Below are 23,382 nucleotides of genomic sequence, written 5' to 3' on the forward strand. Positions count from 1 at the left end.
ACGATTAATTACGTCTAAGGCAAGGTTTGCTGAGTCAGCCTTACGGAGTCCACCATAGGCACCTGGACGAAACGTCGATTCTTTTTCTTACATTTATGTGCCTGAGAGCTCCATGAAGTACCAAATGCAACATTTTTTGTCTATATTCCTTGATAGGTTCTCACCATAAAGATTTATACGTACAAAATACAGTTATGATCTTGGCAAGTCTTTCTTATGATTACGATATGTTTGATATTAAAATATTGCAAATAAGTATAAAGTAGTTAAATGGGTGAGATGCAGGCGGTATGTATTACCGAAAATGGTTTGAGGTTACACACATACGTCTGACATAAGTTTCACGTTTGTACGAGCGTTCCCCAGAGGCGAAGAAAGCACGGAAAACAGTACGAAGCTCTACAAATTCCTCGCAGCTTCCTGAAATAATCGTCACCCGTTTATTACCGCAAAGTTGTCAGGGTACAAATTCCCCTCGGATGGGTTCACTGTCGCCTCGGAACTCCAAATGCATAGCGTCACGTGAGAAAATTAGGCAAAGAAGATTGTACACAGGGAAATTAGATAGTCGTAGAACAAGAAACGTAAGAGAACTCGTTAACGAGTCGACAAGAACGTATTTCACCGTAGTTTTAAATGCTATGCGTATATTAACGGAATAGATTCCCTATTTCAATATAAATTTCTTTACCCATTTTGAAAAAAATTCGTTGGCTTGTTTTAATAAAACTTTGTTTGAAATTGACGAACAATTTTCAATAGTTACACTGCTCGTGTACGTGTTCAATCGACGACGAACAACTATGTGAAGTTTCGACGAACTTTCAAAAATATGAATACCGTCAAATTGGAAGGGAACAAATTGAAATATATTTTCTAAGCAACGATAAATGGAGCAATTCTGCACGTACTTCGATAGGGATTAGCTTACTTGTTTCAATCACTGTTCGTATTTGCTTTAACGTCTGCGATGGAGCGGAAGTCGCGTTGAAACGAGGCGAAACTGAAAGGTGGAGGTTGACAAAATGCGTGAAACTTCGCAAAAATTTTGTAATGAATGCGGGTATATAAATATTACCTTCCCGTGCATATTTCCGTCCTTCCGCGTGCATATTTCAATTTCAAAAGCTTTTCACCGCGACGATCTGTTTCACGAATGTTTGCGAACGCGTAATAAGTAAAATCCGGATTTCGTTGGTTTTGAATTGAAACGGAAAATTTGTCTCGCGTTTCGTTGCACTCATCAGTGAACCATTCATTTCATCCGTGCCATTAATTAATTTTTGCATGCACCGAAAACTAGAAGAGCATAAAGCTGTGAAAAAAGTTCTTACGGATATTCGTTAATTTTATTTGACGTTACTTCTTAAATAAATCCCATTCACGTTCATCTGAAAATGTTAGTTACAGACGAACAAATACTTCTCGTGCATACGAGAACCACGAGTTTATTCATAGATTTTTAATTCACAAAAGGTCATTTTCATACGAAACTCTGCAATCCTCCGTGCAAGCTTGAATACACTCCATGTAATGAATACCTTATCTAGTTAATACGCGATGTAAATGTCCCTATAAAATGAGTCAAGGCCAGCCCTACGGATTCCAATTTCATTATTGTGGTTGGCGGAATTTACAAAGGAGCCTTAATGAATATTAAATTTCAGCCATGTTTTTTTCATGCTACGCTAGTTTCTGTGCCGTTTTAATTGCAACCACAGTATTCGAATTAAAAGTTTCAACTTACGAATCTTATGAAATAAATACGCTACATTCGTACAAACTCAGAATTAGGAAACACGTTTTCAACCCTCTCTAGGGATGACTTGAAAATTTGTTGTTCGTTCAGCTCTCCCCTTGGAATGTTTCTCAACTCGATTCCTATAAAGTAGTCTCTAGGTGCGTCGAAAAATATATATTTTCTAACGTTTTTATCGTGTATTAGTCATTTTTCCCAACAACTCTTTTCACAGCCTTATTCACTTCTAGTACTTTCGGTACTTTTGCAAAAGGACTTGAAATAATTTACCTTGTAACGCGGGTGGCTTGTGCAAGTATGCACGATCGGATGCATCCTCCAAAATTATGTACTAGAGATCGGTGCCCATCGAATGGAGGTTTTGCTGCATCCATGGTTAAAGGTCAAGCGCGCATTTCATATCCAGAGCTTGGCCTCGATGCCACGTGTGAGGTTTTCCTCGATCGCACCCTCGCAACTTGAGTACACCCTTTCCTCTCGACGTAGGCCAAAAGTCCTCCGCTAAATCGTCGCCGTCTGCTCGCGGGCACAAAGAAATCTTATGCATATGGCTGAATAATCCCCGAGCAGAATGTAATGGCTGCAGTCCTTCGAGGAACTAGGACGACCAATATTAAATTCTCGCGTCGCGGTAAGAAGTCCGACATCATCCCCGACGGATGGAGCCTTTTTCGCGGAAGCGTCCTCGCAAATATTGACACGGTGTTTGCTCCTCGTGTTTCCTGCTTTCACGGACACTGTTCTACTTTAACGAATTCTTTCTGTCATGAAAAACTTCATCGTCCCTCGCTCGTCCACTCTGCCACATCGTTTCCCTTCGTCCGACCTTACCTTTTCCATTTTTCCGCTCGTAATCGATAGAAGAACGACCTTTTAGCTGGGAGCTGACGTTAAATCTTTTTTTGCAACTTCATCGATTCGGTGCGAATGGATAAGGGAGCAGAGACTTGTTAGCTGACTGATTCAAGTGGACAAAAGCTGCACAATCCGCCAAATAGGTGCCGACGAAAGGGACAAGCTTCGGTCCTGCATTGTTCAATGTTCCCCTATTCATTCTCTCTGCTACCTTCCAGGATCTTGAACAGGTTTGACGAAAAAAGCTAGGCTCGTTCGTCGAATTATGTAACCTCGATAGCGACGTTTGATCGACAGTTTATAATAAAATCCATCGGCTATATAAGCGTTAACAAAACATTGAAACACGCGTTTTAATGGAACTATTCACACTTAACAGACACCGACCTGAACGTTCCGTCAACGGGAATAGTGTGAATAGTTCCATTAAAATGCGTGTTTTAATGTTTTGTCGTGTCGGTGCCGGTACGTGTCGTTGCCGGTCCGTGTCGTTGCCGGTCCGTGTCGTATAGTTTGAATCGACCTTTACACACGCGACGTAAACGTAAACCATAACCGATAGATACAGTCAGTATTTAATTTAGTCAAACTTCTTCGATAGACATAGAGGGTACGAATATTTATGAGATTGAGTGTATATACAATCTTTACACTGGGAAGAAGAAAAGCGAAATTATTCTTCCATATGAAATATTCCAATGAACTCTGCTCGTTTAATCGAATTCCGTTCAGGGCCCTATTAATTGGCCTGGCAAACCGAGCCGCGTAATTGTTTATCGGTTAGCGAGCATCGAAGTGGGCGAGGGAAGTCGTCGATTTCTGACCCGCAATTACCGGCGCATTTATTCCACGAATCCTCACGCGAATACCGCGGATTTGCGGAGTTTTATAAGTTCACGCGAAAAACGGCGAGAATTTCCGCGGTGATACATCGCGGTAAGCGATTCGTGTAACGCGTAATTTAGGTTTCATTCGACCAGGGATTCCCCGTGTAGGCGAAATCAACGAAACGGAATGACGTTCCAGGAATTCGAAGCTCAGAGGGATAACAATAGAAAAAGTGGAGGCAACGTCTACCGTGCGAACGAACAGTGCAACTGCGGCCTAGATTCCGCCTCATTCGCGATTTAGACGATAGAAGGCATCGATTAAAATCGCTAATCTCCTCTCGTTTCCTTACTCTATCGCGACACAGTTCCCAAACTAATTTTCAACGTACGATTCCGAAATTGTACGACAACTCGCACGTTTCAGTTATATTTTCACGGCAAGCGTCTATACGTTACGATGACTTTTCGCCGTCTGCCGCATAAGCTAGCCCCGTAATTTGGTTCTCGGTGTACGTCTCATCCATTCGAGCGAAAAACTATTCCAAGCGCGTTTTGTACGCTTCTCCTGTACTTAAGTTTTAATTGTGAGGGAAGTTTTGCATAGACCGGAATTGGTGATAGTCCAATGGCGCTAAATCCGACAAATGGGGCGGATGAGGAAGAATGACCCTAGCTCCAGTTACAATTTCTGACTTCGCAGCGAAACATGCGGTCTCGCATTATCCCGCCGAAACCCGAGACCTTTCCCATTGGATAATTCAGGTCGGTTCTCCTTAATTGCCGCATTTAATTCTTCCAAGTGCGAGCGATGCAGGTCCGAATTTATGATCCGCTTGTTTGGAAGGAGATTCGAATTTGCATACTTCCTTTCGTATCCTCTGTCGAAAAATGAACAGGAAAAATGAAAAGAAAAAAACTTAGAAACAGGGTAGCGAGGATAATGAAGAGTTATCGTTGGTAAATCGCCGTCTAACCCGCTTTCGAGTGAACTGCCGGAAGTGGTCCCGATTCTATCACTTGAAAGCGAGAATTTCAGTAATGCTCGTCGTCTAACACAGGAATTGGATTCCTTGATTCATTGGTTCGACGTTGAGCCCATCTCGAATTGGGGCGTGGGAGAAGGTGACGTGACGAGTAGGAGAGTTATCGGCGAAGGGACAGGAAACAAGCCTTAAATGCCACACTACTTGGTGACCAACTGCGCAAAGGTTTGCGAATGCATATTATTGGCGGGTAGTTAGCGACGTTTTCCAAGGAATAATCTCAACGGAGCCTGAGTTTTAGTTAACCGCTCTTCTGCCCGCGTTTAAAAAAATAAGTAATTGTCTTGCTACGCTATAAAAGATAATTAACTGGAAGTTTGAGGAGTTTCGGTTGAAAGGAACCACTTAGCCACTCGAAGCAAAAAAAAAAAGGATATTGAGAGGATAGATATCCGCCGCTAGAAGTAGACCATTGTGTACTTCGGTGTACAGAGTGTCTTGTTTATCATGGACACCTCGAACAGTTCCGTTGATATCGATAAACTTCGGGTTGGGTTAGTTTTTTATAATAGCCTTTTTGGTCGTTAAAATTAGCACAGCCTGTATCCACCTTCCGCTTACCATCCCTTCTGTTGTTTGTCAGCACTCACTGATCTCTTAACTTCTATTAGGCAGCGCAACGGTTGATGAATAATTCTGATAATCTCTCTCGCCAAGCAATTAGCATAATGATCTATCCTTCTGAGATTGTTTCGTTTTTATAATCTAATTGGTGTCGCGGGTGCAGAGTAGGGTTGAGGCGCTCTTTGTGATTGGGTAAGAGCCTCGCGCTCCCGCCTTGCGCTTAACTGAAATTCCTTTGTTGGGGCTAATGGAATTAGGTTAACGGCTATTTTGATCCGCGGGTTTGTAATTTAAGAGGGGATTCTGGTTTGTCGCCCTAGAAAGATCTAGTTTTCGTTGAGAGAAAAAGCTAACTTTTGTCTTTGGAATAATAAACAGACATCAACGTACTCCAAAGGTTACTCGTCGTGGATGCTATCGCGTTATTTTTTAAATTACGCGGCTATTCGTTGGAGTTCGTCGACTGGGTTTCTAAAGCATTTGATCTTAGGCCGGCACAATTACCCTGTAACATAAAGGAAGACGCATAGCGTGACTCGATAGGAAACAGGTGCTTCAGTGACCACATAAAGCCAACGATAATGACACCTGGATTTCCTGAAATCTTTAACAACCTATTGCAAAGTATTCCTTTGTTCAAGGTCAATGTATTATTCAGTTTCCCAAGGAATGTCTGTTTAAGTTATTAAACGAGTATTGAAATTTAGACAACGTGAAATTTGAGCGGACGAATAATACGAAAGTCGCATCGTTATCCAACACCCGGGGGAATCGTTGAACAGATCTTTCTCACAGATATTTCAAATATCAAACACATGTTTCCGAAAAACGCTTTCGTAAAAGAGAGAATATGGTCTTAAAATATGAAGAAACCAAGAAAGTAGTCGCGTGTAAAATAGTGGTGTTAAAGCTGAGAATTTATTTCGTTTCAAATAAAAAATTGTCGAGCGGTCTGAAGAGCACGAACCACTTGGCGAATGGTACAGAGGAATCTGAATTCGTGGTGATTAATGAAAGCGGATCCCTGGTTCTAGGATGTTCACACTCAACAAGCGTTTGTGCTGTGTGAAAAATCCTCATTTAAAACATTCAGGCTTCCAGCTTTGTGTGAGTTTCACCGCTGAATTCATGGTCAATGATGAAGCTCGATTCTAAAAGCCTCGCGTCGTTTTAGAAATTTAAATACGGGCTGATAAGGTGCTCAGATTTTTAATGGAAAGGAAAATGACGTGGATGATGGTATTATATACAGCGATTTTAACGTTTTAACCGTGCTCCGGCTTGACCATGAATCGACAGTTTGCAAAACAGTTGGATAGACAGCCTGTAAATGTCTGCTGGTAAGGAAACTGAGGTTATCAGGGTTATCGTGAAACATTGCGTGCGATACTGGTTCCACGATATCACAAAATTGTACGTCAATTATTCCATCTTTCACTAATTAACACATCGTTGACCGGCAATTTTACACAGAAGCGACTTCATGTCACCGTCTATTATTTTGTAATTTTTCTACTACTGAGCTACTGAGTGATATAAACCTAAATACCGAGAAAAGTATATTCTATTGTTAAAAAAGAATCAAAAACTAAACACGATAAGCAAAGCTTTTGCAATATTCTATATGACCTGAGTTTCATAAATTGATAAGAATAATCTAATTGATTTGATAATGCAAGTGCAAACACGAGTTTACTCTCGTCCGGTCAACGATATATTAAATGCGCGTTGCAGTTCTAATCGTATATCGGGAAGGAGATATAATTCAGCAAAACAGTAGATAATGGTACAAAGAACACGAAATTGATAACAGAATTCCAAAAGTATCGTCGTAGCTAAATGTAGTTACTCCGTTTAATCAGCACGAAAGGACCCACTACGAAGGTTAGAGATTTCTAATTTCAGCGAGACATTCAACTATGCAAACAATGAATATTGCCAACGATTGTATTTAACAATATTAATTACAGCGGTTACGATCATGAATTCCGCGGCGACGAGGTGCGACCACGCGGTTCGAGCAGGGGTTGTAGAAGTTCCACGGAAAAACCTTAATTCCGGAGCGCAGGACTTTCCCACCACCTTTCCGCGTTCATGCAGAGACTGTCACGGTTCTCCCATCTGCACCCACCCCGGACGGACGAGCTGCCGTGGCAAGCAGTCGGCTTCCTTCGTAGGGACATGCGCAGCGACCCGCGGAACGACAGGTGCGCGCCGTTCGCCACGAATCGCTTAGTTTCGGGTAAGCGTACGAATCGGTCGTATCGCGTTCACGCCGTCTCGTCTCTCAGGGCACATCGGTCGCTGCTTCTCTCTCTTTCCTACCCCCTTATAGCGTTTCTCGCTCTCTCGTTGCGGTTTTTCGGTCCAGACGCATTCGACGCGTTTCGAACGCTGCACGATCGCAGCCGCGCCGTGCGACCTCGGATCACGACGACACCTGACACGGATACACCAAAGGGATCGTTCCTCGAATTACCCCATCGAGAATCCTCCGGTTCGCACTTGTCGACGCCCTAGACCCCCCGACTTTCCCAGTTTCTCACCCGCTCCGTTTCTCTCCTTCTTTCTCGCTCGACACCGCGGGCTGCTCAGTAGCCCGCCGTTTATCGAGCGTGCACGTGCTTCAGAGTTCGCTGCTTCCTTGTGTTCCGACTGACACGCTTTTAGCCAGCTAGGGGAACGGTTCCTGGCGGTTCCAACGGGTCGCTCCCGACGGAATTCCGACCGTGACGCACTCGAAAGGTGTATCCTTCCGGAGCTACCGCCGGAATCCTCGACTCTTCCGCTTCCCCGAGCTCGTGCGGGCTTTCTGCGCCCGGAATCAGATGTCCGGCAGACCGATCGCGGACCTCTGCCAAAGAACCACGGATCCAGCGGTCCGAACCACCGGTTGTCCAGCTACCATAGGACCGGTGTGATCATCGGCGAACTCTGCGACGCACCGAGTTCCTCGGTAGCTGGACTGGACCGTAAATATATCGCGGTACTGTCGGTGTGTTTACCGCGTGTGAAGATCAGGATAGAGCGCCGTGAAGAGATAGATCACGGTGGAGTGGTGAGACGAATGTGGTGCGTGAAGTATTGAATCGTGGTTCGTTCGTCGTCAGTTGCGAGGATGGCTGGTAGACCGGATTTACAGAACAGGACTAGGGGGAAGGACGCGGTCGCCACGATCTTCCTGCTGCTTCTCGCGCAGTTTCAGCTTCTTCGAGACGTCAAAGGTGAGTTTTCTTGTTTCTCTCTGCGTCTCGGAGTCTTCCAAGTCTCCGTGAAACTCGCGGTGGATTCGTGGGAAGGGAATTGTTTAGCGTTGCACACAGAGGTGACTGAAATAATAAATGAAATTACCGTGTAGCTACTATTCTCGACGTCTACGCAATCCAAGAGTCGAGTTTTCGGTGAAATACTTAAGCTTCGAAGACTTAACCAACCGCGTTTCAAAGATTACAGAGACGAATAAAAATCTGCCCTTTCGCGTGTCACCGCCACGTCTTCGTTATCCGAGTCTCAAAGGTCGGATGCGGAGGATTCGTTTAAGCTCCGGTCTCCAGCAAGCGCTAGGACGTTATCTCCCGAGTCATTTTTGCTGCTGGAGTCTAATCTCCCAGTTCCACGAGGAGTTGACCCTGAACGTAAACATTCGTTTATCCTTTATTTTTCATTCGTAACTTCGAACCGGGTAAGAATTTCGCCCGGCTCTGTTTACACGCGAGGAACACGACGCGCGATTCGCGCAACGTGGAAACGGGTCGTGCGTGATTTCGACAAAAATTACGTACACGTACCCGGTGGAAGTTAGGAACACTTGGGAAATTTAGAGGTTGTCAGGGAAGCGGTAAGAAACGCGGAAAACGGTTCACGAAAAGGAACAGAAATGCGAGAACGCGTGCACCGATGGTCCGCGATACGTGGCGAAATTTACTACTGGAAAACGAGTGAACGCGAGTAGAAAGTTCTTGAGAGTTCTCCAGCCGCCGCATGATGTAAACGACGAAACAAAAAACACAGTCTCGAGTTCGTAGGGGGTGGGCAACAAACGTGAGCCCGGTTCTGTCGCGTGTTTCGTGAATATGTTTCACGTTATTTGCGGAACTTGCTACTCTAGCACCGGAAGCGTGGGGCAACTTGGACTCGTCAGTGATAAACATACCCCCAGTTGTGTCACACGAGGGCTTTAATACCAGGAAAACAATTAGATCAATTATTTGGGAGGTTGAGGTCGCGACAAGGATAAATAATTTAATCTCTTCGCGACCCACGGTATCGTTTTCCACGCGAACCAGTTTCCATTTATGCTGTTATTGCGATATCAGTGCTGAGTTTCGCTTTCAAGGATAATTCTTCGAGGTTGGAATATTACTTGCGAACATGCTCTGTGACATATTTTAGTGCGATGATGGAATATTAGAGATTTTGAAGTAAAGAAAATCACGTAGTAGAATACCAACGCTTCTTTTTGCTTCTTTTCTGAGAAGTAATCGTTGTAACCAGGCGAAGGCACAAAGGGCTTAAGATTACTACGATTTATTACAGAGTTCTTCAAACTTTTTTAGTCACGGAACATCGTTCATCTCACGATAAATTTATGGAATCATTACATGCTTTTATGGCAAATTAGGTTTTAAAATGAATATTTTGTCTCTGATGACAGAAATAAGGCGGGAGGGAAATGAGTTCACCGGTGGATGGTACTTTTTGACGTTGAAAATTACATTGCATTATCACCTCTATTTTAGGTCCTCTTCGGATAGATGATCCAAATATGAATTTGACGGTGCAGAGTGCATCATTAGCGATGCTTTTACCATTCTTTTTCCGATCCTGATATAATTTTCGACATTTGGTAGCGAGCCACTCTACCATAAGTTTTATATTTGGATCATCTATCTAAAGAGGACAGAAAACAGAGGTCGATAAATAATAAAGCTGGTTTCGATGTCGAAAATCACTCTATACGAGAGAAGTCATTAATCTCTAACTTCGTTCATTTTAAGCACCCCTGAAAATATAGAAAGCCCTTCCTTTCTGTAACGTATGTTACTTGAGCAACCCGGTAACGCAAATCAAATATATAGAATACACAATGGAATCTTGTTATAACGAGCGTCGGCATGGCTGTAACGAGCAGGAGGCCATACTAATTTTAATTTACGCGTATTTCAATGGAATCGTTCACTTTTATAACGAGCGTACCGCACGAATATACCGTACACACTTTTCGAATTTCGGGGAACATCAAATTGAATTTTTTTAAACAGACGTCTGATACGAGATTCATAATTGAAACTTTAATCGAAAGTATGTTCATCGTCAATTGATATTGCTCCGTAACGCGTGATTTTAAAGTAATAAACGAATGAATTACGTAAATCCAGATTCATAAGCAGAATTTATTATATACGTTCTTCGCTTCCTGCTCTCAAACGCATATCCTTGCCGGATATTGGAGCTTATACGTGTCACATTCTACTTTAACGCGTCGAATATTGCACGAGAGTTAGCATAGCTACCGTGATTGTCTAAATCACCCCCAACGGTGTGATCTGTGCTACAAAGGGTGTTTGCTAATTCACACTACAAAGCTTGTACGCGCGTGGCGTTTGTAAGAATAACTAGGAAGGTGTGGTGCAATCGATACTAAACGGTTCGATGATTAAACCACCCAAGTACGCAACTGAAAGCAAATACAGGACGGCGAGTGTACAAGTATCCGATTACAAAAGTAAGAAAATCCGATCTTTGTAATTACAAGACTGGAACGAAAGAAGAAATCCTTGGCATGATTATACTTGGTTTGACAATTACTGCAATGAAGTATGTACTGAAACGATAACGAATTCTTTGAAAGACTTTGGAATAACAAGTGCGAAGTCGGTAGAAGTCGCGCAAAAAACGAGATAAAAACAACTGTTCCGATATGAAGAGGGAGAATCAGGAAAATTCAAGCGCGGTAGAAAAATAACACCAACTACACAGTTACGGAGAGAACGGGCTTTGCATCGAGAAGCCCCGGCGTACCACCCAGCGGGTGTTGAAATAGGAAAATATTACAAGCATTTAATACTCGCTTTTCTAAGCCCTTTCATTTGTTTAATTGCCGTCCTTTCTTCTATTTTTCGCTAAACCATTTGCGCGGTTTTTTACGTCACCCACACGAATCGAATACTTTGTACAATTTCATTTTGTTTCGATGATTTCTCAGCCTTTCAGACTTCGAAACTGTGAAATACAAAAATAATTGGCAGAATAATTGGCTTGTAAATTCGTAAAACGAAAATATAAAAACGTTTGTAATGGGTATATGCTTCATCGGAGCATCGTTAAGTTGCTGATGCGTATCGAGATTGTTTGATCGTTTCCTCGCCACCCTGATTCTCGTAACCTGGCCCCGAGACACAGCGAGCTGAAATTAAAATTGCAGCAGCAATTCAGGCCACAGTGCGACGCTGCAAATTAATATTTGCACACAGAGGGCGGAAGTAAGCATACGCGCGTGAAATCGAAACGAGGGGAAATAAGGTTTCCGTGTTGGGAGTTCTGAGAGGCCGGCTAGCGAAAAGTTCATGTTAGGATTCCCTAGCAAACATTACGCAATTTGAAACTCTACTTTATCGAATGACTGAGACATAATGGTATTTTATCTATGGCAGGGCATGCCATCAATTTAATCGATTTAACGCGGAAGATCGTACAAGGAGACGTTCGCTTCGCGAATGATTAATACCTCTAATGATTCTTTAAATACAATTTCCTTCGAGAAGTACGAAAGTTTAAAGATGACAATTTTTTTTTTTTAATTTTGTAGGTCGAGGTTTAAAAAATAACGTGCAAATGGTCCCATACTGAAACTCGCATTAGCGAGCAAGTTATAACCCATTAGCGCCAGCGGTGTACTTGGTCGGTTATTGCATTATGAAACTTTTAACGCGTTCTTCTCGATACGGTGCTTTTTAAAAGCTCGTACGCAATAACTGCAAAACGGCTGAAACAATCAACTTTAAATTGGGTGTAAATATTCGTAATTTACCGCATGGAATCACGGGTGATTTCTCAAATGATCCAATAACAATAGTTAGGTGTCAACCACGACTCCATCAACGAGATCCCTTTGAAAAATTCTTTATTAGCCCGACAGCGACCGTGTTGAAAATAGCAGAAAGCAGGGCGAATGAAATAGCGCTGTATATTCCGAGATACCTTGACAGTATGCGAGTCATCGTACGAAAATGTGCAACGCTAACGCGGGCACCTCCGTGTTTATTATCCAGTATAGGGCCGTGCAGGAAATTCTGGTACATCTTGTATAGCACTTGGCGCGAAGTTAATGAACTTTGCAGAATTCACCTTCTTCGCGACGAGCAGAGAAATCGCTGCGTTCGCCTGGGCGGAAGTCTTCGAACAGTTGCGAATGGGATTTCCCAGTCTGTTTCCGTATCCAGTGCCTTTCCCGAACAATTCCGCGCGAGAAATAACTCCATTGTTAACGACTGCTGGTTCAAACTCGTAGCTTTTATTGGCAGCAGCGTTTTCAGTCTTGCAACGCGAGCAGCTTTCAAGACGCGGAATGTTACGGATTCGTAAATGGAGAAAGACGCGGCGATGCACCTCTGTATCTCACCTTCGATATTATTTTCATCTCTAATTCAAGGTTAAGCGCCGGGGAAAGTTCGTCGTACCTATCTCTCTTCTTTTCGAAGTTTGGAGGGTTTCTGTAGACCCTTTGGTGCTTTGTGGCGAGGGCGTCTCGTGTTTAAACTTCGGCGTAACCTAACACAGGATGTCTCAAAATATGTAGTTCACCTTGAAAAGGCACGAGAAGTGGATAGAAAGAGAAAGTAAGTTGTAAACGTGGAGGAAAATTTCTCGATTATTCGAGCGGTTGGAATAAATAATGAATTTGAATTCAACGTTACACGGAATGGTTAAAATTTCGATTCGTTTCTGTCGAGGTATCGTGTAGGTTGAGATTATAGCATGTATCGCGAGACAGCTCAGAGAAATATCGGCGTAAAACGTGGAATGATTCGTGGATGGATAGAACCATCTGTAGGTATCGCGGCGACCTCGTTTCCAGAAGTGCGGGGTATTCTTTAGGGGTGGAGAATATCTGTTGACACAATCTTGTACGAAGTTTCCAATTTTATCGATGCGTGGTTCCGTCTTTAAAAACTCAACCACGTAGAGTCTCGTGGTACAATTCGGAACGAACGGCTCTTCCAGAACTGTTAGTAGTCATTCCTGCATGATTTGGAGCAGAAATACGCGAGTTCTTCCTTAGTTTTCGAACAATGGTTCTTTTCTTCCCGGCGATTCAGCTGCTTTGGTCGGTCTGCATAGATGGCGTTCTCAATAGTACTTTCAACTTTTTATTCCTCTTTATAATATAACGAACAGCAGGCTCGGAGAGTTTTGTAGTCTCGGTATAGGATTTCTCTTCTCTGCGCGGTACTAGCTGAATTACAGGATGTTTTCCGGAATGGGAAAGGACTGTTTGGAAGCAAAACTTACGTCGAAAATTACCCCGAAAACTTGAATTTAGTGATGCATCGAATATGTAAAATATTTAATTTCAATTCATTATATTGATAAAATATAAAAAAAAGCTTATTCGAGTTTAATTAGATCGTTTGATTTTCACATTCGATTACAAAATAATAGCCGGTGACACGAAGTCAACAATGTGTTAATTACCGTGCTATCCTTTGAAAGAGTATCGCAACGTCAGAGGATTCGATTTTGTAACGTAAAGGCCAGTCTAAAAATCAACGAACGGAACTGGGTCGATAATAAACGCCAACGGGAACGTGAAGGATTCGACGGAATGGAAACGCATTCTACACAAGAAAAGTATTACGAAAGCTGGGCTCGTTTAATCCTGATGCGAACACGGTTTACGGTAATGACGGGATTAACCACAATGAAAACGATCGCGATTGCAAGGGATTTGTAAATGATCTTTCTTTTCAGAGTAATAGAATGCCAGTCGAAAAACTAATAATTTCGTGGTACGCGCCGTTGAATCGAACGTTTCCATTCAACCGCTATTGGCAATCGATAATTGCAATTAATACGGACACGGTGTCGCAAGGTTACGCGTAAATATTATGGCAGCATTAATTTTCCCTGGAATTTTCATGCCCGTACTCGCGAGCTATGCCTCGATGCTCATGCACGATGAACTGTGATTCCACGCTTTGTCAAGGATCCGAAGCGATATTCGTGGTATCAAAGATATCGGTACAATGTTAATTTAATTAAGATTGCAGTGGCTGTACATCGATAACATTGTTCTATTGCTCGTAAATCTTTGCCCTCGAAAATAACGTTGATGGATCTTGCCACACCTTCCATTAGGTTTCAGCAATAGTCTGAAGGCTTTTGAATTCCATTGTTCTTGCACTCTATTGTACAACTCAGCAATGGATGATGACGGTGAGTTATAGGAATTATACATTCGCCATTCCAATAATCCCAGTAGATCGTCCCGGTCACGATTCAGACTTCGCGTTGGCTGCTACAGGCCGAAAAATGATCGAACATTCTACCATTTTCAACGGCGTCTGAGAAACGTTGTCGTAGAATCACTTTCTTCACACTGTACACCAAGTAATCGTTCCTGTTACTCTTACCTCTTTTTATTACCCTCACATTTGTAAATGTGATTGTAAAAGTAGGTCTGTAAGATATCCAGGGTACGTTACGTTAACTGAAAGTTACAATAACAGATGGAGGGCTTACGCTAAGTTCCCTTCGTTCCTCTGTAATTGAGACATTAACTGGATAACCTGGTGTTTAGTCAGACGCGTTTTGTCACGGGACATTTGTCTATGAACCTTCTTAGAAGTAACAATATGCTTAAAATAGACGTGTTCTAGCGGCGGCTGGAGCAGCGCGAATTCTAGCGACAAAAATAAACGTTCCGCTTGCGGGTAACCAGACGAAACGCGCGAATACGTACAAGCGATGATTTGATGCAACGATCAAATTTTATAGCGGAGAGAGTCTTTAAAACCACCCGTCGAGTGATTATCGATGGTTGCTTTTAACGAGTCTCTCAGGTACGTTTCGTCGGTTATGCCCTGGTTGAAGTACATGACAAAAACTTGTCTATTCCACATACAGTCAGACCCATAAGTATTCGTACATTCTACGTTTATTGAAGAAGTTACGAATACTTATGGGACAGACTGTATAATATACAGTGCATATATTAACCACTGATAAGATCATTGGCTACCTGCTGAAGATTTCACTGAAATACTCCACAGTCAGACTTCTAATTGTAGAGCAAAGTTTGCTGGGACAGGCTGATTGATAGCCCTATCTGCAAAACTTGGACGAAGTGGCGATGTACTTTTGGGAAACACGTTTATATCGCATCTTCGACAACGAAAATGAACGACCTTAAAATGGCCATCGCAGTTTTACCTCGCGCCAACAAAATGTTCCCTACAGAACCAGATCTCACCCTGTACATAATGCAAGCACTAGAGGTCATAATAGAACGTCAACAAGCACAGTCGAATAATTCATTTATGTTTACATTGAGTGTATACATAAATGAATGTTTACACCCAGCGCGAGCACAAATGAACGTTTACACTTCAATTTCCAAAGATAACTGTTACGACGCAAAGGCAGTTATGTAGCAGTTCAACATTTATTTAATTTGTATGCATACGACGGCGCAGTTTGCAAACAACTGAAATAACGGTTTTCATAACGATTAAAAAATGTTTTATGTCGAAAGCGAGCGCAAAAAAATTACATGGAAAATCGCTTCCGATACTCGAACACCTTTCGAACCCCTTATTTTGTAGTCATACGCTATTGGTACAGATTGATGGAAATGGGTGAGACGAGGTTCAGGAAGGGAGGATGTACTATAGCGTGTTCTAGTGCATTTCCACCACGTCATCTTATAATCACGCGAGGATCGTAGTCTCGCGCCAGGTTACGCGGTAAATCCTTCCGTCTCCTAGGAGACGGTGCAGAGTAGTGCTCATTTTGTCCGCAAAAACACCCTGATTGCTGGGAGATGGTGCTCCGAGTAGTGCGCGTTTAGTCTGTTGAGACACGATCACCTAGGCAACGGAACATCAACGAGATCACGCATGATCGCGAAGAAGCAGAGTGGCTCGGGATCGTTCAAACAATCGCGAGTATAGTTCTTGAAATAACAGTGACGCGAAGATGACGTATGCGACGTTATATCTATAAAATTTATTTAAATATCATGCATTAAATTCCCGACGCGCTGTAGTGCCTCTTTCGTTCGGTTCATTGCTCCGGAGACCGTTTCATTCTTCTTTGATTCGAAGTTATAGTTTCTTCGACTTTTCTTTTCACGGAGAATTGTACACACGGCGACGCTTAACTTTAAGTAACTTTTAGAACTAAGAGTACATTCGGAAAACCACCGTATTTTACTGACTTCAACTTACAAGGAGAGCCCCGGAACGAATTGACCGCGTAAGTCGAGGACTTACCGTGCAGTCTGTTCATTGGATTGATAACCTATTATGAAGTTAACCTATTGTCTGGCGTCTCAGTCACGCAACAACTGGAAGCTCGTTCAGAAACGGAAAGGGATGTGTTTGGAGCGCTGTATTTCCCTCAAACGGTAGTAATTAATGCTATCCGGTGTACGGTAAAGCCGTTCTTCCACTTTAACGATGCGACTGCGTCGCGACAGAAATTATTATCACTTTAGAATCGTCCTCGGATTGTATCTTTACGATAGCAAGGCGTCTCGAAAAGGGGTATCGTATCCATAAACGAATTATCTTAATCGCGAGTCGATTTAATCGTTAATTCAGCCTCCGCAAAGTTGCTAATCGGAAAATCAGTCCGACGGGTAGTTAATCTTGTGACGTACGGAGCAAACATTCCATCAGTTTATTACCGTGTAGCTAGATATAGTTGATCGCCGTTAATAAATGGAATTTTGCGAAAATCCAATATCGCGCGAGAAGACTGCGAAGGAAGCATGATGATAATAGCGTCACGGAGCATTTTAAAGCAGAACCCCGTGCGAGAAAGCTAACGCCCTTTGCGATTATGGCAAAACCAAATAATATTCGCCGCGCTTCGGTAAATGCGCGGATAACTTCCCTACGCGGAATTTTTATCCCGCAGGAGAATAAAAGTAAAAGCTTCGGTATAAAGGTTGTTATGAAATCTGTTTTTTTTTTGCTCGAAAGCTTTCGTTCGCTGAACGTGGAACGATTCACAGAAATTCGGTCGAAGTACTTTAAAGCGGAAACGGTGAAGCCCGAAACGAAGGGAATTAAATTTCGAAGAAGATTCTTTAAACGATTACTTAAACATTAATCTCAGTATATAAACCACTTGCACGAACCGGGGCACGTCTTGTCTCGAGAATCGGACGACACTTTCATTCAAATTTTCGCGAGCTCAATTTTTTCCTCTAAGGTGTTGACGCTTGGAATTTACCATGAAATCGTTCCTTCGAGGCTTCGAATGGTGGGTCATTTTTTTCTTATAAAATTAACGTGAAAATTGATCTCTCGGCGACTAGAGACAAGTTGATATGTCCATCATGGGGAGAAAGCTTTGGCTACACGTTGCGCGTCGAACACAGAAGGATTAAGGAGACTATCGGCAGGCGATACATTATTCATTTATCGAGGGTCAGTTTGGAACATACGTGGCATTATCATGGAACGTGCACTAGATAACAGTAACACAAATAGTACGATAAATATCGGACTTGAAGTTATTCAAAGTGCGTATTATTGAATGTGGAACGCTGGAGAACACGGCGGTTATTGATTGCCGCAAAATCGAACCCCCGCGCCCCGAGAGAATTTCGTTCCGCATTTTGTCAAGTGGCAAAAATGTCGAATCGTGTCCCACTTTAGCCAAACGATCGAGCTCTTTCGCGTTTCGAGCACTCGTTCAAGCTCCCATTTTTACTTCCAATTATGCTTTTTCGGCTCGTATCGCGTTACAATTGCGTTGCGTTATTCTAGCGACGTGTCACGTTGCAAGGATCATTTCATTAGCGCGAACGATTGTTCTGCTATCGAATTATTCGCGATCGACCTCGACATCTGAAGCGACTAAATTCACGAAAAATATTTCCCACGCAGAGAAACCGTGTTCTGGCCTGCAGTTACGACCAGCTGCCGTTCCGACTGTTAATTAAACGAACTCTATCCACTGATCAAACGTTTTCTATTTAGCGATCGATTGGCTGTAATACATCTTTTCTTAAGAAGTTACATTGGAGTGAATCTGTTGTACTGCGAAGTATACGATGACAGCAACCACGAAACGGATTACTCTCACCTTTCCGGTATTTCAATTTCACAAATTCCCCGACGAAGTAACGAGAACACCGTGGTTAATAAACATTCTCGTGTATTTTTAATACCGCCATATTAAGAAAGTTTCGATTTAAAAAGAGCTTCCTCAAGTGAAGACGTCCTCGTAAAGCTCCATTATATTCCTTCGTAGCTTGTACTGGATCCAACGCGACTTAAAAGTTCTTCCATCGATTGTGCGAGTAACAAACCGTCCTGGTGGCTCCATTTTATGCGGAATTTTTTAAATTCAAATGAATTGGTGCAAAGAGGGCAAATTGCATGAATACGTAATCCCAGTTAGCGGGCGAATAATTGGAAGTAATTACAAAGGTTTGAAGGGGAGAAGTGTTCTTTTTCAAATACTAAAATAAAGCGTTGCTATTACAATTTTCCACGTAAACTACACCCTCTTCTATTCAACTACCGAAACCATTAGAAAGTTTCATTGTTTCTATTTGTAAACAAACTAGTCGGCCCGGAACAGTACTGTATTCTGGTTGCTTATCGAATTTAACGATGCACCGTTATTCCATTTATAAATTGTGTGCTATGAATGATTCATTGTATCATCTGCAGGAAACACTGGAAAACAATGTCTGTAGGTCGATATGATAATTAGAAAACTTGTTATCGAAACGTTGCTTCGTTTAGACGAGTAATTTACTTTGATAGATGTTTTCGGTTACTCCAAGGGCTCTTCTCGGTTTGTTAATTTATGGAATTACGATTAGCTTGTTTATTTTGAAACTCGCCCGTTACTTACAGCACTCGCTCAGTGGCATCTGGTGGCAGTTATCCAATCGCTCTTTCCGTGGAATGCCTTTTATTTTCCAGCAACTAGTTTCGTCGAGGTACAGGAGTATAGACCGTAACGTGTAATGGAAAAAAAAAATTGTTGACCAGTCGAAGTTTTCCAGTGATGAATATTTCAACTATTTCGCGCGTGTAAAACGATCCTATTCGGCGAGCGTCCACGCTTTCAATGGAAGTGTCGAGCCGGCGCGGCGTGCGAAATAAAGTTTTAATGGGCGGCGAGTGGAGTTTGGGTTTCAAGCGTAATTAAATAAAACGCAGTATCTGGATCCACTTGTCCGCGGGAATAGGAACAAATTGTTTAATTATAACTGTTCGTTTACGCCGTCGAAGGAAAACTTTGAACGGTACAGATGCAGGTGCGGTCAAGTTGTACGCGCCCGAGAGAGGCGTTTCTAGTTTGGCAGTGCCATTTGTTTGCGTATAACTCACGTACACCGGGTGTCAATAATTTCAGGTCGTTACGCGTTTCATTGCGAATCACGTAAGTTATAATACGCACGCACACAGTTCGCGGCAACTTTGGTGATTTACGGTGAACTATGGCGTTATTATGTCGCTAAGAAGTTTACGAAACGGCGTTTAACGACGCCCAGTAACGCCCGGAGGCAAATAATAAATTTGACTTTTCCAACAGCCGGCACGAAAATCAAGAGGACGTTCGATTTGCCAACGGGGGCCTTTGTAATTTCGCGCGTTTCGGAAAGGCCGTGGCCGCGGGTCAGGATTTATGAGACGAGTATTAATTTTCGAGATGGAAATTCATTTTTGCGATACGTAAATGAGTTGGTACCACGCGGTTTCTCTCTGATGCATTTCTCCTGTTTTTAAACACGCGCGAACGTCGCCGGGCTAGGTGCTATTTCGGAATGGGAACGTATTACGCTGTTAGAAACGCTTTGACGACTTTTTAGATAGAAATTAAAAAGTTGCTTTCCACGAAATTGCACTTTTAAATGAAAGTACGGGACGGGACGAGCTTCGACGGAAAGATAAGATCTCATATGCATAAAGCGCAGAGTGTATCGCGTGTGATAAACTGACAGTGCTTGCGGCATTCCCTATTCTTCATTTACTAGTATATAATTTATATATATTTCTTCTCCTTAATTATTTTTTTTTTCTTCTACTAATGTAATTTACTCTCTCCTTTCTCTGTGTCTGATTTTTTGCATGGTTTCACTGTATTTCGAGCGTTTTTTTCGTTGTATCCGCAAGCAATGAAAATATTTAGGTGTTCTCGTTTAAACGGTCCACGGGGTATAACTTTTAGAATAACCAGGCCGAGCTTGTACGGAATCGGTCCACGGGCGTAGCGAAACGATCTAAAAACACTGGGGCACAGTTTCACGCTTATCAATACCGTCAGTGGAGAAGTTTAAATGAAACAAGTTTTTGACTACGCGGAGTAACACGTGCCTTACGTAACTTTTCGCTCCTCGCTCGCGGGACCGGCTCGTTTTGCAGGAAGCGTTTACTGCAGACGGAAATAATTACCCTTGCCGCGGGTTCACACGATAATAATAATTAAGAACGGACTTTTCGCACCCGGGTGTCCGACAACGCCCGCGCGCTTGTTTTCTGGATTCAACGCCGTCGAATAGAGGCCTTGGAATTGCTTGTAATGCTCGAAAAGTGCAGTCGTTACGTAATTATTTGTCACGTGAAATTTGGCAGAAAATTAAAAAAGATCGCTTTACAACGAGAACTATTTTAATAATAATAAGAATAATCCTTTATTTACGGGCAATATGCCCTTGATATCAAATACAATAACAAAAAAAGAAAAAACAGAATTTTGAACGAGATGTACCTCAAGAATTTCTGCTGAACACTCTCAATCATTTTAGTATGACAAAATAGTGGATTTTATAGCGAATAAAACAACAATGACCGCGATAGGATTCCTACGTTTCTGAAATTGAGACAGATTAATCAAATCACTGAAGTCTGGAAGCCCGTGGTAGTATTGTCCCGCAACTGAAATTGCACTGAAATGCAAGATGGAGACTTGGTTCGCCGTGTCGTCAGATTTGCCAACCAATTGCCAATAGGTTATTTCGAATAGTTAAAGTAACCAATCGGTTTGTTCCTTCCATTGGGCCCTTAGCAAGTTTCTCTAGGATCGAATGCGCGATACTCGATGAAACTTTGGTAACGCAATGGAATTCCCAGTGGTTTCGAGTTGATTCTGTACGTCGAACCGAGAGAACCGTTAAAATTAATTTCTATTCCCACTTTGGCAGAGTCTGGGATTCGTGCCGTGTCTGCGTTTGCCCATTGTAGACGAAATAACCAAAAATTGTACGTTTCCGCAATGAAATCTTTATGGATAGTTTAAAATCCCTTTAACGTAAAAGTAGCCAAAAGTCGACGACTGTGTCGTAAAATTTGTCAGCGAACGAGAAGAATTTTATGATCTTATTGGCGCTCATAAATCCGGAACAAATAAAAGTTGGTTTACACAAACGGCGTGATCGATAGTTGGAAGCTACATATACGCACTCGAGGATCACTCAGCCGCGCGTAGTCGCGAAGAATCTTCAATGCCCGAATTCTCAAAGGGGAAACTTTTTATAGAAGAATTTTATTGGCGACTGTAGAACGAATTAAAAAGTATTCAAACTAGTTATTACGATTAGCGTTCTCAAGGATCGAGAGAATAAACGTTTGAACACCTACAAACAGAAGCTCTACAATATATTTTCGTGTTTCGATAACCTGAATCAAATCGAAAAATCACAGAAATTCGAGGCAAAACGAAAAAGCATTACCACGAGAACGGTTACTCTTTTGGATCGATCGATATTTATAGATCGAATTAAATGAAAGTGAAGCAAGTCGATTGTAAACACGGAAAAGAAAACAATGCGCGTATCGCGGTGTATTTTTGCGCGCGAACATGCTGGACACGAGCACGATTACAGAATAAACATTTGACTGCTCCGGGAATGCGGGTAAATTGATAGGATGGTACATAAGGACGTGGTTATCTGATACGGTGGGCCGAGTTTTCATTTTTACGCGTGGCGCATTGGGTAGCTGAGGCACATTGGCCAGCCGCCAAGTTTATTCCTGTATTTCGAAGTTTCCGAAACTGTGATTGACCCCGGACGTATAATGTGTTATTACACGCGGTCGACTGCGCACCGTGAATTCCAATAGGATTTGCGTCTAAATATCGCTATCTACTGGACTCGCGCGACGCGAATTTCATCTAGGGGAAAGTAATATACGTGTTCGGTTCGTGTGTCGATTTTCCACGCGATTCGCTCTCGCGTTGCATCTCTGGCTTGTACAGCACTACGCTCCGAAACGGTCGTTTCTGCCACTCGTTGGAAAACACCGATTTTTACGCGATACCCGTTTGTATATACTAAGCGATCGCGAAACGGTGGTTGTTTAAACGTGTTAAGCCTGTTAACGTGTTTCATTCTATACACGCGAGTGAAACCACATAATATGCGCTTGCAGCGATCGGGTTAATTCAATAAGACTATGATTCTCCTCGCACGTAACGCGTTGCGCAATGTTTAAATGTGCTTAGGCTAAGACTACCGCATTACCTAACCGTGTTAGAGCAAAGTGACGTCGCGCAAGTATCGTGGTATACAGGTGGGGTCACCTACTCGGACCGCTGGCAGATGTAGAAAACATTTTTACGAGACGTCGGGTATCTTCGCGAAAAATTCTAGACTATTATCTCTTTCTTGAGTCTTCAAGGTGCTGTTCCCCTTAAGGAGGCGTGGTCCTTTTCAGTTGATCGCGCATTACAGCGGTTCAGCGGAAACGCTCAGGCTGCGTCCGAAATGGCACATTCTCAGCAATCAGCTGACTGTTCAACGCCACCGCCCAAGTTGTGCCCGACAGTCGACACTTCGACTTGATAACCCGCTAGCGATTCGACGAAATTGCCAGCCGTTTCTTACGGAATGGCCCAATCCCTTACTCGAGGTGTCTCCTTCGAAACGTCGCTGACTATTTGCTTGAGAAATATTAGGGATCGTGAAAAGAATTTTGTCCACCGGAGACCTCTTACGTAACGCGGGCTATAAGGTCGTCGAGAGACCCTCGGGGAAAAGGAGGAGACTCTTGAATTTTTTCAGTGGAATGTCATATAAATTTTTGTAGTCCTGGATGGCCCTCGAATGTCCTCGTTTAATATTTAAGGACAACGAAGCTCT

General features: G+C 42.7%; 1 protein-coding gene across 5 annotated transcripts in view; it reads left to right on the forward strand.

Annotated features, from left to right (window-relative positions):
• Nucleotides 1–6,996: 6,996 nt before the first annotated feature.
• LOC128878088 (hemicentin-1) overlaps nucleotides 6,997–23,382 on the forward strand; it is a 253,712-nt gene continuing 237,326 nt past the window's right edge. For 2 of the 5 annotated variants that reach the window (XM_054125960.1, XM_054125959.1), the window contains exon 1: nucleotides 6,999–8,275. In XM_054125960.1, coding sequence (XP_053981935.1) covers nucleotides 8,170–8,275 — 106 coding nt within the window. In that variant the 5' untranslated portion in view covers nucleotides 6,999–8,169. Of the gene's footprint in view, nucleotides 8,276–23,382 lie in introns of all 5 variants that reach the window. The other 3 variants (XM_054125956.1, XM_054125957.1, XM_054125961.1) reach the window with 3 other exon arrangements.

The sequence above is a fragment of the Hylaeus volcanicus genome, chromosome 6 (genome assembly GCF_026283585.1).
Source record: "Hylaeus volcanicus isolate JK05 chromosome 6, UHH_iyHylVolc1.0_haploid, whole genome shotgun sequence".
Taxonomy (NCBI): Eukaryota; Metazoa; Arthropoda; class Insecta; order Hymenoptera; family Colletidae; genus Hylaeus; species Hylaeus volcanicus.